The 17,706-nt window shown below is 49.6% G+C and overlaps 1 protein-coding gene across 2 annotated transcripts; it reads right to left on the bottom strand.

Annotated features, from left to right (window-relative positions):
• Positions 1–1,424: 1,424 nt before the first annotated feature.
• Pmf1 (polyamine modulated factor 1) lies at positions 1,425–17,701 on the bottom strand. Of its 2 annotated transcripts, none has more exons than XM_021637791.2 (5): positions 17,449–17,701; positions 6,999–7,104; positions 6,044–6,144; positions 3,516–3,650; positions 1,425–2,173 (listed from the first exon to the last, which is right to left on the bottom strand). In XM_021637791.2, the coding sequence occupies exons 1-5, from the start codon at positions 17,598–17,600 to the stop codon at positions 2,134–2,136; spliced, it is 534 nt and encodes a 177-aa protein (XP_021493466.1). In that variant the 5' UTR covers positions 17,601–17,701; the 3' UTR covers positions 1,425–2,133. The 2 variants fall into 2 exon arrangements, with proteins under 2 accessions (XP_021493466.1, XP_021493465.1); XM_021637790.2 differs by having other exon boundaries at positions 1,427–2,173; positions 3,516–3,711; positions 17,449–17,690.
• Between the last annotated feature and the right edge of the window lie 5 nt (positions 17,702–17,706).

Consider the following 17,706-nt stretch of genomic DNA (forward strand, 5'->3'; position numbering starts at 1 on the left):
GGCTCAGTAGGTCAAACCCAAAGGATGCTGTGGTTGGTGACTGCAGCTGTCTGGGTTGGGCCTTGGGAGAGTGGAGGGTGGGGCGCAATCAGTGCCAGGCTCTGACACGGCCCTAGACCTTTTTTCCCCCCAGGGGATGTTCCACCTCCCCTAGTGTCTGCTACCTCCCTCAGCCTCAGCTGGAGCACTGGCTGGGCCCTATGAGTACCCTAGAGATTGCACAGAGATCTAAAATAGGTTTGAGACAAACTGGGCTCCAGCTCTCATAGCCTGTGATTTTCAATGTCTGCCACGAGGGCAGGAGCCAAACCCCAGGGATGGAGTGGTCAGTAATGTCCTCATTTGCCCAGGGCAGGGCATTTCAGCTCATCAAGTGGGGAGAAGGGTGGGGTAGTGTGCTAGTCAGTTTTATGTCAACTTGAAAGGAGAAAACCTCAATTGAGGAAGTCCCACCATAAAATCTTTTTAATTAGTGATGTCTGAGGGCCTAGGTCACTGTGAGAGGTACCATCCCTGGACTGGTGGTCCTGGGTTCTACAAGAAAGCAGGCCGAGCAAGGCAGTAAGCAGCCAGTGAGCAGCACTCTTCTATGGCCTCTGCATCAGCTCCTGCTTCAAGTTCTGCCCTGCCTGAGTTCCTGCCCCGACTTCCTTTGATGAAGTGATATGGGAGTATAAGGCAAATAATCCCTTTCCTCAAGTTGCTTTGGTCATGGTGCTTCATCTCAGCAATAGTAACCCTAACTTGGACAGCATGAGAACAAAGAGCCAAAAGCTCACAGACATGAGGCTGCCTCTTGAGTTCCGGGACAGTGCCAAACAGAGGAGCACAGGTCAGGAAGGGCACTGGTGGGCAGACCTGCAGGAACCAAGGGTCCTGGCCCTGTGGTTCTCCTCCTGCCGGGGCCACCTCCTAGTGGAAGCCTTAGAAAGGGGCCTGCTCCCCAGCCAGGTGCACAAAGGCCTGTCTTCACCGGACCGAAGAGCACTGTAGCTGAGCCCGAGTCAGAAGGCGACCTGATATTATGACCTGTCTGACCCTGACCATTTTGTTGTTATTGTTTGTTTCAGACAGGGTGGTTCTGTGTAGCCACAGCTCCTCTAGAACTTGATCTTTAGACCAGGGTGGCCTTGAACTCACAGATCCACCTGCCTCTGCTTCCTGAGTGCTGGGATTACAGGTTTGTGTCACTGTGCCTGGCAAGGCAACTTTTTTTTTTTTTTTCCTGAGATGGTCTCAGAATGTAGACCAGGCTGGCCTCAAACTCAGAGATCTGCCTGCCTTTGCCTCCAGAGAGCTGGGATTAAAGACCTGTTCCACTACACCTCACCGTGGCTTGTCTTTGGTCACCCACCCACCAATCTGAATTCAGAATGGTTACAGATGACAGCACTAGATGACATGAGCCAGGTAGACAGGAAGCAAGGCATCCAGAGGCATACACTTTCTTTTTTGTTGTTGTTTTTTATTTTTTGAGACAGGGTTTCTCTGCCCCAACGAGCTGCACAGGGGCAGCGCCAGCCACACAGTGACGGCTCACCCTGACCTCAGGGAACCCAACGACCCTGGTTCCTGCTGCCGTCTGCACAGGGTGATCAAAACAACCCACTCCTGGCCTGTAGGCTTCCAGAGTCCTCAGACTGCCTTAACTGCAGACAGAGCTCGGGAGCCCAGAAGTGGTCTTGACTCCAGACGTCTGGCGAGGAAGCATCCTCACAGATTACAGTGCAGTAGAGGAAGTTTATTTACAGATGTGGGGAGAGCATGGCAAGGGCCCTTAGGCCAGTCAACAAGGCGGCAATCAGTTGGGGAGAACATGGCAAGGGCCTGTGAGCTGGCCAGCAAAGCAGCAATCAGTAAAGACCGATTCTCCAGCTTGGTCCAGGGAGGGCTGGGGAACCAGGAGGGTGTGGGGCAGTGCTGGCTGCAACTCCAGGAGACAAAGCCTGGTTTCTGATGCCCAGGGTGGGAGTTCCAGGCAGAAGATGGCGGCAGGGATCTGAAGATGGTGTATGGGTGACCCTACCAGAACCTAACTGGTTGAGGGGGGCCTCGATTACTGCCTGGGAACTGCCTCCACAGGACCATGACGTCTTCTGCTCTAGGGCCCAGTGGCTCCTCACTCAGGTGCCCTCAGCACTGACAGTAGCTCCCTCTGCTCTCTGTGCAGAGCCTAAAACCAAAGGAAGAGAATAGTCGTGTGGGTGTGAGAAGAGCAAACCCTATGTGCCAGCCATTGCAGCCCTGGTTCCCCTAGAACCCTGTGGAGGGGTCAGTGGCTCGTGTCACGGTCCTAGCAGGATGTGCCAGGTCAAAGACAAGCAGGAAGTCCCTACCACCCAGTAGGTATTTATGGCACATCTGAATGCCCTAGCCACCTCTGCTGGGCCTTTCCACATTCAACCAGGAGTCCCAAAAGTAGCTCCAGATCCTTTGACGGCCCTGAAGAAACTTATCCCCCCCAGAGCTGAAAGTGGAACCCAGGACTTAGGCATGCTGGGTAAGTGCTTACTCAGTCACTGAGCACCGAGAGTGAAGAGAGGCTTGGAAGCTCCCACAGAGGTCAAGACTGAACACCAGTCCAGCTGATAGTTCAGGGGAGCATGGTTTGGACAATTTGTTATCCATGGAGATGGGAGTGCTAAGGAGCCTCATGGGGATGGATGGGCTGAGGATCGAGAGTGGCTCCACGCACCAGCGCTGGGAGACTGGCTGCTGCCACCTCTCTGAGACCGGGGCAGGTTGCTGCTAACTGGTCACAGGAAGAGAAAGCCAGAATGAACCTGGGAACCACGATCCTCAGAAGCAGGCTGGGCATCCATGTGACAGATGAAAAGGGCCTGGCAGTAACCCTGCCCCTTGGGCCTTCCTGAGACCCTTGGAACTGTATCTGGAGCCACTAAGAAGCCATCTCACTACTCCAGTCACTCCTACCACCCGCACTCCCCAGCTCCAGTACCTCAAAGTCCCTTGGGAGCAATTTCAGACATTGACTTTTCCCTCAAGGGACACAAACTTGCTGACACCTGTCCCATGCGTCAGAGGCTCTAGAGCCCTTTATTTTATTTTTGAAATGTGCAGAGGCCAGAGGAGGGTGTCAGGTTCCTTGGAACTGGAGTTACGACAGTTGTGAGCCCCCATGTGAGTGCTAGGAACCAACCCATGTCCTGGAGAACAGGGGTGACCTCTGGGGTCATTCTGATGCATGCTACTGAAGGACTCTGGCCGTGCCTGCACGCAGCAGTAGCTGCAGTACTGCATTCAGGGGGTGGGCTCCACTTGGACAGAGGCCCAGGCTCGGTACTCTCTGTTTACACTCTCTCAGCAGCTGCACGGGAACACATGCAGTGACTGACTTCAGCTCTGAGAAGCCAACCTAACACGTCCCAGCAAAGGTGCTGAGGGACTGCACTGCTGTGGACACAGCCTGCCCCCAGTGGGCTCCCTCAGGCTGGGAGAGAAAGCCACCGGCCTGGGCCGGAGACAAGAGAAAGCAGGCAGAGCCAAGCACTTGCCTGCCATGCCTGCTGGAGGACCTGAACCTGCTGCTCCAGCTCTTCCACCCGCCTGCGCCCGACCACGACAGCGTCAGCCAGTTCCTGGTTCTTGGCCTCCTGTTTCCGCACTCGGCGACATAGGGTGTCCTGTTGCTTCAGGAGGTAGGGTGCCATGACACTGCACAGGTCCATCTCTGGGATTCCACTGGGTCGCCTTGGGGGGAGAGGCACACATGGGCCCAGGGGACAAAAAGGGAGGAACGTGAGTGGACAGGAGGCTTTACCTCTAAACCAAATCAGTAACAGTACCTTCAAGTCCTGAGCTAGGCTAGGACTCTTCTTGGATCCTGTTTACCTCCCAAACCTGTTCCTGATGCAAACTCAGGCTTCCTGCCCCATGAGCCTCCCTGCCTAAAGGCGTATGTCCATGCCTCCTCAGTCAGTGCCTCCACACTCATCCATCTTCAGCACCCTAGAACTTTCTAGCACTCACCTCTGTCCTTATGACCATGTGTGTCCAGGCTAGCACAGTACCCCAACAGACTGAGTTAGGGAGATCAGGGATGGAGGCAGAGTGACCTTTCCCAGATTGGGTGGCTCCTCAGAGAGGGCCCAGACTCTCACAGAGCCCTGTGAGAGCTAGTAGGTATGGATGGATGTTTTAGAGAACAAGGTTAGTCAATGAGCAAATATTACTGTAGGTTCTACAAATTTCAGTTATAAAACTTCAGCTCTCCTCTGGCCCCTACACATGTACTGTGACACACACACACCCCAAGAATAAATAAATGTAATTTCAAAATTTGAGTGGTGTCCCCAGCAGAGGACCCTGAGCTTGGAGCTGCTGTGCTGGCTGCTTGGGGGTTCTCTGGGCTGAGTGAGCCAGAGGACCCTTAGCCAAGCATCCTACATAGAGCTACTTGCCTGGAAAGTGAGTTCACTCTGCTGATGAGCCCATCACAGGGGAAAGGCCTACAGACACTTTAGTCCCAGGCCCAGGCCACCTACTGATCCCCAGTCTTCTTCCCTTCCTGCTTGTGGGCTGGCTGCCTGTGGGCTCCATCCTGAGCCATGTCATTAGCATTAATTTTTTTAAGGTCAATCACAAAAAAGGATATCCACAGTGGGCCTGGTAATCTAAGTACCCTATAGTACCTGAGAGGCAGAGGTGGAAGGTCGAGGTTCACAGCCTAGAGGCCAGGTGTGCTAGTGCACACATTCACCCTAGACACATCTCTGTGAGATCTTGTCTACACAGCAAGCTCCAGCCAGCCAACATGACACAATGTGTTGTCTCAGGGGAAGGAAGCAGTGGTGGCCCACACCTTTAATTCCAGCACTCAGGAGGCAGAGGCAGGCAGATCTCTGAGTTTGAGGCCAGCCTGGTTTACAGAGTGAGTTCCAGGACAGCCAGGCTTATACAGAGAAACCCTGTCTCAGAAAGCCAAAAAGAAAAAAAAAAAAACCTTTTATTAGCTGGGCAGTGGTGGTGCACACCTTTAATCCCAGCACTTGGGAGGCGGAGACAGGCACATCTCTGTGAATTTGAGGCCAGCTTGATGTACAGAAGAGAATTCCAGGACAGCCAGGGTTACAGAGAGAAATCCTGTCTTGAAAAACCAAAAACCAACCAAACAAACAAAAAATCAAACCAAAAAAACCAAACCAAACAAACAAAATACTATATTTTGTATTTTATGTGTATAGAGCTTTGCCTGAGTGTGCATGTGCGTGCACGTGAGTGCCTGGTGCTGACAGACTCACAGAGGACACTGACCCTCCTAGAACTGGAGTGAAGAGTGCTTAGAGTGCTTATGAGCAGTTACATGGCTGCTAGGAGCCAAACCCTGGTCCTGTAACAGGACCAGGAGTAACAGCCAGTATTCTTGACCTCTGAGCCATCTCTATAGCCCCTGGCTGAGGGAAACTCAGTGAAGAAAGAGGGCTAAGGACATAGCTCACCAGTAAAATCCTGTCTAGCATGCCCGAGGCCCTACACTCAGTGCCTAATAGAATAAAATACTATTATTACTAATAATAACAATAATAACAGAAAATAAAAGGTATATGCCAATTCTAGCCTGGGAGCTATAAGGTAATGTAAGGGCAGGAAGTGGAAGGTTCCTGGAGCCCAGGCCACCCTGGTCACTCCTTAACCCACCTCCACTTCCTTCTCCTGCACACAGCAGCTCAGGTGACCATGGTGTCCAGTGAAATGCCAGCTGCAGAGGGCAGCCTGTTCATTACTGAATCTCCAGCCTCTGCTACCACACTGAGCAGATAGTACGGGCTTCCTGATTATTTGTTGAATAAACAAATTACTCAGGCCATGTGTCTGGTCACCTAATCTGTCCACGAAACCAAATCTCACTATCTGGCACCTCCCTGAGCTCTCCCTTCTACTTGCCCTTATAAAGCACCATGGGTCCCAGGAAGGCCTCAGGAAGTGCTCTTTTAGAGGCCAGGGTCCAGGAGCTCAGCTACAGGTGAGAATCCGTCTCTGTTCACACCCTGATGCGCCCTGAAGTACCCTCTACTGCTCTTACCAGGCTGGCTCTCCGTGAGCTTTGCCTTCTTCTACAATCTCATCCAGGGAGTTCAGGACAGCTTCCAGGTTCCCCTCCTGTTTTATTTCTGAGATTTCCTCCTGAGTAGAAAGGAAGAGAGAGCTGTGATGACTTCATGCTTGCCCTCAGTGGAAGTATGCAGAACTGCTAACAGCATTTAGGAAGATTTAGTCTAATTTCGATCAGCCTCCTGAGTAGTCTACAGTATGTGATTTTTACAATTAAAACAATAAAATATATATATAAAAAAAAATCAAACACTGAAAAAGAGCCTACACGCTAGAAATGGTAGCAGATGCCTTTAATCGCAGCCCTCCAGAAGCAGGGGTGGGCCAGAGGCAGACAAGTCTCTGAGTTCAGGGCAGCCAGGGTTACAAAGAGTAACTTGGGAGAGAACGGGGCAGGCCTGTTGCTGACTGGAACAAGACCGCCCTGCTGCAGGAACACAGACAACTGACTCTCTAGGAACAGCACGGAAGCTTTTTTAAAGAAGGCTCTCACTGTGTAATCGTGGCTGGCCTTGACCTCCCACAGATCCACCTGCCTCCTGAGTCCTGGAATTAAAGCTGTGAGCTACCACACTGGGCAATCATCTCGGTGACTGTGGAGCCCTGTCCTTTTTGGCATTTCCAGGAATACTCAGTTTTTAAAATGTCTCTTCTGAAGCTGGGGTACAAAAGTCAGTCATGTCTTGCCCTGATTGAGCTCCCAGGCTGGCAGACAATGAATAAACACATATTACAGGGCAGTGAGAGAAGGGGCACTCAGGGCTCACCCTGTTTGGAGGGCAGGGGTGCCTGGAGCTGCAGCCACTGCCCTGGGTGACCGTCTAGGAACCCAGCAACAGCGACGGCCCACAGGCTGCCACCTCTAAGGAACTGAATGTACAGAGAGACCTACACAAAAAGGACCTTCTGGCCGCTGTGCCACTCACCCGGATGGATGTCTGCAACTGAGCCACAAACTTGTCATAGACCTGCCGTGTCACCTCAGGGTTCAGCTGGTAGAAGTGTTTGTAACAGCTGGTGAATCTCTCGTAGCTGTCAGGAAGGAGACAGGCAAAGGCAGAGGATTAGCACCCAGCCACTCCTCTCTGTTTTATTACAAGACTCAGTTTTGTCATTGAAACCCAGATGATGTCGGTGGGTGCAGATCTGCCCCCAAGTCACATGCTATTCTCAACTAGAGCTCTAGCAGCATTCACAGACAGGTTATGGGGCTGCAGATGGAGTTCAGTTGGCAGAGTGCTTGCCTAACATGGATGAAGTCATAGTTTCATTCCCAGTGCTGCATAAAACCAGGAATACACTTGCAATCCCAGTACTTGGGAGATGGAGGCCAGAAGATCAGGAGTTCAAGGTCACCCTCAGCAACATAGTAAGTTTAAGACCAGCCTAAGTTACAAGAGACCCTGTTGAATAAGCACAATTAAAAAAAAAAAAAAGCAGGTTATTGGGTGCTTTGAATGGTATCTTTGTTAGTGTTTTATTGCTGTGAAGAGACACAATGACCAAGGCAAGCCTGAGAAAGTATTTAATTTGGGGCTCATGGTTTCAGAGGGTAGTAGAGTCCATGACCATCATGGCTAGAAGCAGACAGTCATGACACTGGAGCAGTAGCTGAGCGCTTTACATCCTGATCCAAGGACAGCAGAGAAAGAAACCTCAAAGCCCACTCCTAGTGACACACCTCCAACAAAGCCTCACCTTCCAATCCTTAACAGTTCCACTAGCTAGGGCCCAAGCATTCAAACCACCATGACTGAGAATGACCCCCACAGGCTCCTGTTTGGATACCTAGCTGGTGCAGCTGTCTGAGAGGATTAGGAGGATTAGGAGGTCTTGTTGCAGGAGGTCACTGGGGGTGGGCTTGAGGTTTTAAAAGGTTCTCTCATTCCCAGGTTCTCTCTCCTGCTTCCTGTTTGTGGATTAGAGTGTAGGCTTTCAGCCACAGCTATAGCAACATGCTAACAATTGCCACACTTCCTGTCTTGATGGCCATGGACTCTCACCCTCTGGAACCATGAGCCCCAAATTAAATTCTTTCTTTTATCAGTTGCTTTGTCACAGCAACAGGAAAGTAACTAAGATATCACTCAAAACCACAATGACCTGCTTTTATTAGGAGTTTTATTGTTTACTGATTTCAACAGGGTCTTGGGTAGCTTAGGCTGTTTTCCCCCGCCCACATATGAGGGAGAACATATATACAACATCTATGTTTCTTGATCTGGTTTATCTCATTCAGTACTGTCTCATAGGAACAAATCCTAATGGCTAGTTCCCGCTGCTGGATTGTTTCTTTCCACGGAGTTGCAACCAAAGCACCTTCCTTCCAAAGGGAAGAAACTTCTAAGCCCCGAGAAGCCAGCTGGCTGACTCTTCTAGGTCCCTGCAGCAGTGGGGGCTATTTGGGGAGGTGTCTATGTGTGAGGCAGGCATTCGTACTTCAGAGATGTAGTGGCATTTAATCCTTAGAGCAATTTAGGCAGTACCGATGCTGTTAAGTGCTTGAGAAAGGAGGAAACCAAGGCTTATGGTAGCAACAAAGCTAACAATGATCCGTGAAGGCAGGTCTTGAACCCAAGCAGAGTGTCCTTAAGAGTTGGCATGCTTTCCCAGTACAGAGCTGGCTGGCCTCCTATGAGGGCAAGGCCAGAGCCTGCTCTGTCATGAGGAGAAAGGAAGCATAGACAGAGAGACCATGGGAGGCTCTAGTGGAAAGGCTTCGTCACCCAACCTGAGGCCCTCAGTGGGAGAGGCAGCTAGAGTGGAACAGGCCTACAGCTTGGAACCCACCTCCATCCTAGCTGCCTGCTTTGCTTAGATTCCATGCTGTTTTGTCCCTAACACTGCTGTGGGGTATTTGGGTTCCGGCATCCCTTTCCACAAGGATATTACAGCCTTTACAAGAAAGCATAAGTTTACATTTGGCCAACATATGGCTATGGGAGTTTTCTAAAGCATCATTTTCCTTTCCTAAGTATAGCTCTCAAGAAATCCACAAAGCATTCAAGCCATTCCCACACTGGCACTGGCTGACTGACATAGCCAACATCAACCTCTGGCCTCCACAGGCACATATGCACACATAAACAGGCACGCCCGCGTGCACGGTACGCGTGCACACGTGCGCGAACACGAACACACACACACACACACACACACACACACACACACACTACAAAACAGTATTCCAGTATCTTCCTGTTCTGTGAGTGCTGGTGCCTGGCCTAACTACCTTTCTGCCTACTAGGCTACCTGGGACTCTGTAGAAAGTGTCTCTTCTTGTGAAATGTGCATATTTTGTTTCTGGGGTCCTTCACATTTATAGGATTCTCAGCAACGGGAACCCCAGGAGGGCTCTTAAGGGACACTTGTGGGCAGAGTCGGCTTCACCCTGGGTCCTGCCCATTCCTGGAGCTGAGACAAGATGTTCCTGGCTTGAACCGGATGCCTGAGTGGGCTGTGAAGATAACAGGATCTCTGATGTTTAAGCCACAGTTATCCCCATTTCGACTCCAGCCCACTCGGGCAGGCATCATATATCCTTCCACATTCCTCTTCATGGCCACAGACTGAGTGGTGGCTGGAGCAGGAACAAAGCAAGATGCCTGGTACTCTGCTGTGGGTTGTGGATTGGAAGGGCTCCCAGCATCTGCCCTTTGAATTGTCCTTTTGATATCTGAGTGTAGCCACCCAAGTATACGAAGACAAAATGTTTATGCTTAGATGGGGGGAGTCTGTCACACTGCTCACTGGCACAGTCATGTGAGCATCTGTGTTTGCTGCCATCTTTCCCTCCCTATTGGGAGCTGCAGTGCCTACTGGGCTACCAATTTACAGCGAACATCCAGAGAAGAAATACACCTTGAAGGAAAATGTCTGAGAAGAAACAAAGAAAAGACTTTGGATGTAGCTCAGTAGTAGAGTGTGCTTAACATGCTTGAGGCCCTGGCTTCACTGCCCTGCACTGAAAAGTAAATAAGTAAGTAAATAAATAAGGGCATGACAGTGTATGACTATAATCCCAGCACTCAGTGGATTTCTGTGAGTTCGAGGGCAGCCTGGTCTACAAAGTGACTCCAGAACAGCCAAGGCTACACAGAGAAACCCTATGTCAAATAAATAAATAAATAAATAAATAAATAAATAAATAAATAAATAAATGGAAAAAAGTTGGGGGGAGTTGGGTAGGGAAGGGAGGTGAGACTTCCTAGCCAAGCCCAGGAAGCCTCGGAGAATGTACTGGGTAGTCTTTGTGTGTGCACATGCGATGTGCGTCTGCTTCTATCACTCCCCCCGCCTCTTTTTTTGAGATTTTATTATTTTCATTTTAGTATGTGTATTTTGCCTGCATGTATGTGTTGAAATGAAACTAATTTGCTATTAGTAGAGCCCAACATGTATGTGTGTGCATTATGTCCATGCCTCCTACAAAAAGAGGCCAAAAGAGGATATTGGATCCCCTGGAACTGGAGTTTCAGATGGCTGTGAGCTGCCATATGGTGCTGGGAACCAGGCTTGGGTCCTCTGCAAGAGCAACAAGCCATTTCTCCAGCTCTGGTTGGTTTGTTTTCTATACAAAGTCTTTGTAGCCTTTCTGGTCTCAAGCTTCCGGGCTCCCAGTACTCCTCTGGCTCAGTCTGAGGAGCAGGAACTGCAGGTGATGCTATGGGACTTTGCTTCCCAGGCCTGTTACTTCAGTTGGTAGAGTGATCGTGTGGCATGCATAAAGCCAGGTTCAATACCCAGATTACAAGATCCTGCTGTGCTGGTACAGGCATGTAATCCCAGCAACCAGGAGTTAGGAGCTGGAGGATCAGAGGTTCCAGGTTATCCTCAGCCACCTAAGAAGCCTGAGGTCAATCTGGGGTAGATGTCACCCCTTTGAACGAGCAAGAGAGAAAAAAAGGCTCTCCTAGCAACGTCCTCTAGGAAATATCGCATTTATTTAGTTTAGAAATTACTAAAAGTTTAGTAATTTCTAAACTAAATAAATGTTTAGTAAAAAAAATAGAGACAATTTCCCTGTGATTATGTAAACGGTCACCTCTCCCCTATGGCTTTTACCCAATCCTGTAATATCAAGGCATGAACCCCCTGCTTGCTGTCATGGAAACATGTATCCCCCACCCCACTTGCTGTCATGGAAACCCCCTGCTTACAGTCTTTCCCTTTAAAAACCATGCTCACTCAGGGCTCAGGGTCCCACTTCTCTGCTGCTGTGTCAGTGAGTCTTAGGTCCCGAGTTCGATCGCTCTTGTAATAAAGCTCTCTTGCGCTTGCATCGAGTCATCTCCTGGTGGTCTCTGAGGATCCCATGATCCTGGTATTACAGGCACAGTTGCTGTTTGTTCTCTTTCCTTGGACTCAACTTTATAAACCACACCCTGCTCAGAATATCCCAGGCCACAAGACTGATCAGGACATGGTAAGACCTCAACTCCCTCAGTTCTCCTCTCATGGGACCTACTGTCCTGTGCCGAACTGAGGAAGCACGGGAGGGAGACCTGGCTTCTCTCTGAACAGTGCTAATTACCTCAGCCTGGGCTCCACTAACACCGCAGGTTCAGACTCACAAAACACAGAAGAGAAGCCCCTTGCTTGCTGCAGCTAAAGAAATCGGCTGTTTCAGAAGGTCCAGGGGGCTGTGAGGACAGAAAAGATTTCACTTTCAGAGAACAAGGCAGGAGAGTACAACAAATAGCAGGGCCACAGGTAGCTAAATTTCTACAGTATGAAGCCCAAGAAGGACAGATCTGGCAGCTGGGCCTCAGCCAGGCCAACGAAATGAAGGACAGCAGGTCCCGGAAGCCCAGCACGTCCAGTCTTCCTCTACTCACTGTGGACCTAACACACAACCTGTTCTCCTGTTCAACCTAATATTTACATTAAGAATATGTAAGTGGTGGGGCTGGAGAGACGGCAGGCTCGAGCTACATGAAAGCCAGGCACAATGTGCACACACTGCAACTCAGTGCTGAGAAGGTCAGGACTCCTGGGGCTTACTGATTGCAGGCCAAGCTGAGAAACCACAAGCTCCTGGTTCAACAAGAGAACCTGCTTGGAAGCTCAAGGCAGAACTATAGAGAGTATAGGACACCTGATGTCCTCTGGTACCCAAACATGCATATGCACATAAACCCTTGTACACATATACACATTTTTTTTAAACCTGTTGTGGATATAAATATGTTTTTGTTTCGGTCCCAGGTGTGGGATGTGGGACTGATTCAGATGGTCCACAGCAGCAGACTAGTTGCCTCAGAGCTCCAGCTGCAAATAATTTAAACTTGAGGACTTTGGAGAGAAAATAAATGCCAGAGCCCAGAGAGTGTGGAGGTCGAAGAAAGAACACGGCTGCTCCTTCCTTGCTGCTCCTAGTTGCTGTTGTGGAAAAAGAAGATGGAGATCTCCCGAAACGAGGATTAGACTAGCTCCAAGGAACCCGACCACGACCAGGAAGCAGCTAATATAGAGATCTGCAGCCCCTATCCCATTAACTCTTTTTTCTCCTATCTGGTATTGGGGTGTTGGACAGGATTGGGGTGGAGGAGGGAGAAAAAGATAAAAAATGTAAATAAAAGAGTTCTTAAGAAAGTAACACCAACAGTAGGGAAAAGCAGTCTGGGCTTTAAGGAATACACTGTTAAGGGCCTGGAAAGACAGCTCAGTTGAGGAAGGGCTGGTCCAGCCAGCATGACGATAAAGGGGTTTGGGGGTATAATTATTATTTTTTCTGGTTTTTCAAGACAGGGTTTCTCTGTGCAGCCCTGGATGTCCGGAACTCACTTTGTAGACCAGGATGGCCTCAAACTCAGAGATCCTCCTGCCTCTGCCTCCTTAGTGCTTGCGCCACCACACCTAGCTTGGTTATGTATAATTATTTTTATTTCTCACTTTATGCGTATGTGTGTTTTGCCTATATGTATATGTATGCATCACACACATGCCTGGCGCTAGTGGAGGCCAAAAGAAGGTGCTGGATTCCCTGGAAGTGGAGTTACTAATGGTTGGGAGCCATTACTTGATGGTGGAAATGGAGCTAGGGGAGGGCCTGAGTTTGATGCCTAGAACACATGTAAAAAAGCCTGGTGTGATGGTATGTGCTTGTTATACCAGCACAGCGAGATGAGGGAAGCCACTGGCCACACAGTCAAGCCTAACAAGTCTCATGCCCTGGTGATGAGGAACCCTGTTTCAAAGAACATGGTGGAAAGTTCCTGAGGAAAGACACTGGAGGATGACCTCTGGATACACACACACACACACACACACACACACACACACACAGATGTGGTAACTCACACTTGTCATCTCAGCAGTGCTAGGCTGTCAGAGGAGTTCAATGAGTCCCAGGGCAGCCTGTGCTACGTGGTGAGTTCCAAGCTAGTCTGAGCAATGGAACCAACGAAAATTGTTTCAAAACAAACACAAACCAACCACCCCATAACCTTTAGATGACTGACATATGAATAAAGAAACAATATCTGTGTAATAAGTTTGGGAGGAGAGGTAGCCAGGAAACCAAATAACTGCATCCTCCTTATATATCTGGAGCACAGCATTCAGGAGGCTGAAGCTTGAGAATTTTGAGTCTGTGGCCAGCCTGAGCTATACAGCAAGACTCTGTCTCAAAAATAAAGTCTGTATTTGCAAAGGACTTGCGCTTGCCAGGAAGTGTCTAACTCATTCTCCAACCTCACTGTTCCAAAGTAGTGCAGTCCTAACCTCACCTTTCAATAAATACGGAGACCAACTGATGTGCATACTTAACCAATGAAGGGAAGAATGTTCTAGTGAAAAGTAACAGGAAAAGGCATCAAGTTTTAGGCTTTCACCTTTGCATGCAAGGTGTATGCTTTGTACCCAGAAGCAGGCCTGAGGTTAAAGATGTGGGCAGAGCAGGGAGTGAGGCAGCCCCAATTGTAGACTGGTGAGTGGGCAAGACTGAAGTACAAGAGGGGTTTGAAGACTGACGCTGCATCTGTGACTAACAGTGGTGTCAAGGCTGGAAATAAGATCAGAAAGGAGAGATGCAGGAAGGGAGTCAGGTGAACTCCCAAATAGAATTGGAAGGTACTTAGAAAGCAGCTGCTCCCAACCATGAAAAGGACCCAGGAAAAGAGGGTAATTCACGTATAAGTTGACTGTTCTGTGGGATACAATTGTAGTAATAAGTTGTTGGATATAGGTCTGACATTCAGGCGATGACCTGGGGCTTGTTTATTCCGGAACTACTTATTGAGTATGCAAATGTGCTGGTTGATGCTGTGAACACCATAAGCCAGACCATATGTGCCATATGAGAACTTCACATCGTTTGTGAGGGAGACGGACCGTCATAGTTTAAACAGCAAATGACCCCTAAATGTCCATGTACTGAAAGTTTGGCCCGGTCTTTGCTACTCGAAGGTGTTGGACCCTCTAGGGTGGAAGCCTAACAAGGAAGTTAGTGTACTGGGGCTGGATGGCTGAAGGGTATCTTGGACTCTGGCTCCTCTTCTTTCTGCTAGCTAAGAGGTGACCTGCTTTTGTGCTTGAAGCCAAAGCAACTGTGGACTAAAACCTTTAAACAGTGAGTGACAATAAGCCCAGGTATTTATGAGAGACAGAAAGCTAATACAACTACAGGCCACGTGGAATGACAGGACGCTGAGTCTTCAGTGTTCCGGTGCTGGGCTTTCTGACCTTGGTTAGGGGCTTTCTGACAACACATTGGTAGACATCACCTTCTTCAGAGATTGAAAAGCTTTCAGATTCTTCCAGCTCCTTTAGAGCCCAGCTGCTAAGACGCAGTAGTACCTGTGAGTCCAGAAATCTCTTTTATTTTTACAATAGCCAAGTTGAGGACACTCAGATTGGCATCCACAATGCATCTGCCAACAGACTTGTATTTCCTCTCCCCAGTTTTCCTTGTTCTATAACAGGAACACCCGTGATGCAACAAGAGCACTCTGCTGTGGAGTCAAAGACACCTTGCTCCACGGGAAAGCCTTGTGGTTCCTAGCACCAACTGGACCACACAACTCTTCACTCTTCACTCCTGCCTCCAGTCCCCAAGTGCTGGGATTACAAGTACCTGCCACCATGCCAGGCCTGGAGTTTTTCTTTATATTAATACCAAGTCTACTCCACCAGGGCAGGGGCCTTGTGGGTCTCCGCAACTGCTGTATCTCCAACAACTCTAACAGTCTAGATACCATCACTAACCAATGATTATTTCTATTATAAATACCTTGAAGACCTACAGCCAACAGAGAGGCTTTGAGAAGACCAAAGTTTGGAAAACTAAAGGGGAGGGGAGCAACGATACTAGTTGGAAAGAGTGAGAGTGTGTGATGACTTGCACAAAAAAATATTTACAAATTATTTTATCAAACTGCCATAAGGACTGGGGCTGGAAAGATGGCTCAGCCATTAAGAACACTGGCTGCAAGCCAGGCACAGTGACAAACAGCTGACAAGCCCACCACTCAGGGAGGCAGAGGCAGGCGGATCTCTGTAAGTTCAAGGACAGCCTGGTCTGCAAAGTAAGTCCAGAATAGCCAAGGCTAAACAGAGAAACCCTGTCTCAAGAAAGGAACACTGGTTGCTCTTGCAGAGAGAACCCAGGTTTGGTTCCTAGAACCAACATGGAGGCTCACAATCATCTGTAACTCCAGTTCCATGAGACCTTGAAACCCTCTCTGGCTTCTGATAGCATCAGGAACACACGTGGTGCACACACACATACAGGTTAACCACTCATACCTCTGGGGGAAAAGAAAATCCTTTTTAAAAACTTCATCATGCAAAACTGGGCTCTAATTGAGAAAATCAGCCTATCCTGGATTTACTCTCCCTTTGATCACTATATTATAGCCAAGGATACATCTACCACAAAGACCGGATCATCCCAGGGCCTGTATACTTTTTTTTTCAAAAGCCAGTTCCTTCCCATTTTTCAAACTTCAGCTCGGTTATCACTTCCTCAGAGTAGATCCCTCTAGCCATCTTACTTAGTTCTCTGCACATCACCAGTCTATTAACTGTGGCTTTTAATTTGTTTTCTTATCTGTGTTCATTATGCTATCAAGTCCTGTGGTTATCTTGTTTATTGTATGCTACCCACTCAATAGTAACTTGGCTGCTTTATCATATCTGTAGCGCCAAATACTGGGAAGGCAGGAAGGTGTTTGTTAGGAGGGAAGCCAAGAGCCACAAGGTCCATGGTCACAAGGTCCATGAGAAGCAAGCACTGCGGGTGTCATGCTGTGCACCCATAATCCCACAGCCCCTTAACAGGCTGACCATCAGTCCAAGTCAAGCCTTATGGACCACTCATTGAGACCCTGCCTCAAAAAGGTCAAACAAGTGTTTTTTTAAGACTATGTACGCTGTGAAACCTGAGTCCTAGGAACTGAATCGAGGTCCTCTGGGAAAGTATAGAGTACTCTTACCCACAGGGCCACTTCTCCAAGCCCAAAATTTATCTTTTAAATTCTATCAGCGGGGAGGGGGAGTATGTGTGCATGTGTGAGGAAAAGCAGGTCTCCCAACAGTTGGAAATCGCTCCTAGATCGAGGGGTCACAGGTAGACAGACGTGAACTCCCTGACTTGGGCACGGGGTCTCTAACTGCAGTCCTCCGCCAAGTGCAGTGTGTGCTCTTAACCTGTCCATCCCCCCATCCCCCTCCAGACAAAAAAGCTTTAAAAAGGCCTGGCGATGCAGCGCAGTGGTGGAGCAGTTGCCTAGCACACAGAGGCTGTAGGTTCAATCCTCGGTTCTGCAACACAGACACACGAACTGGAAGCCAAGATGGCCAGGCTGCAAAAAGGGACGGTCTCTTGGGTTTTGGTATCTCACTGTTATCCAGGCTCCCTCAGCCTCCAGGGTGGCTGTCGTTACAGGTGAGGTTCAGGGCTGGCTCGGCAGTTAGGGGCACCTGTTGATTTTGCAGAGGATCCAGATGGTGTTTCACAACCATCCATAACTCCAGTTCCAGGGGAATCTGAAACCTCTGACCTCTGTGGGCATTAGGTACGTCTGTGCTCGGGAGAGCATAAGTTTCTCCTCAGGACCGCAGGGTTAGCCCTGGCAGTATCTTTCCACCACAGCGCTGTGTGTACACACTGGCGCCCGGCGCCCCTTCAGGAGGCTGCCCCACCCCACGGCTGCCGAGCAGCTCCCAGGCGGGTTCTCGCCACTCCGCTATTCCCCTCATGCCCTGCAGCCTAGCCACGGGACGACCCACTGGAGAGCTTCTGCGAAGCCGCAGAGCTCAACCGCACCTGGCTGCCCCAAGTGACCGAGCCGACCCGGCCGATCTCGCGGGATTTGCGGCCGCGCCCGGCGACAACCCCTCCCGCCCCTTCTCGCTCTCGCTGCCTCCACCTACCTCCTGGCCGCGACTAGTTTCTGGAGAAAAGTGTCCACTATGGTGTCGAGGAGCTTCACCCTGGAGACGGTCGCGTCAACTGGCACAGATTCCGGAGAGGTACCCTCAGGCCCCTTTTCCACAGTTTCATTATCACGGCTTACCTCAGCCATGTTGAAATTTAACCGCCAAAATGAACAGCCCTGCAGCCCCTCCTACCAGGACCTCCGATTGGAGGCAAAGGAAATCCGTCACCGAGCCGGAAGGGGCGGGTCAGTT

The sequence above is a fragment of the Meriones unguiculatus genome, chromosome 2, assembly GCF_030254825.1.
Source record: "Meriones unguiculatus strain TT.TT164.6M chromosome 2, Bangor_MerUng_6.1, whole genome shotgun sequence".
In the NCBI taxonomy this organism is placed as follows: Eukaryota; Metazoa; Chordata; class Mammalia; order Rodentia; family Muridae; genus Meriones; species Meriones unguiculatus.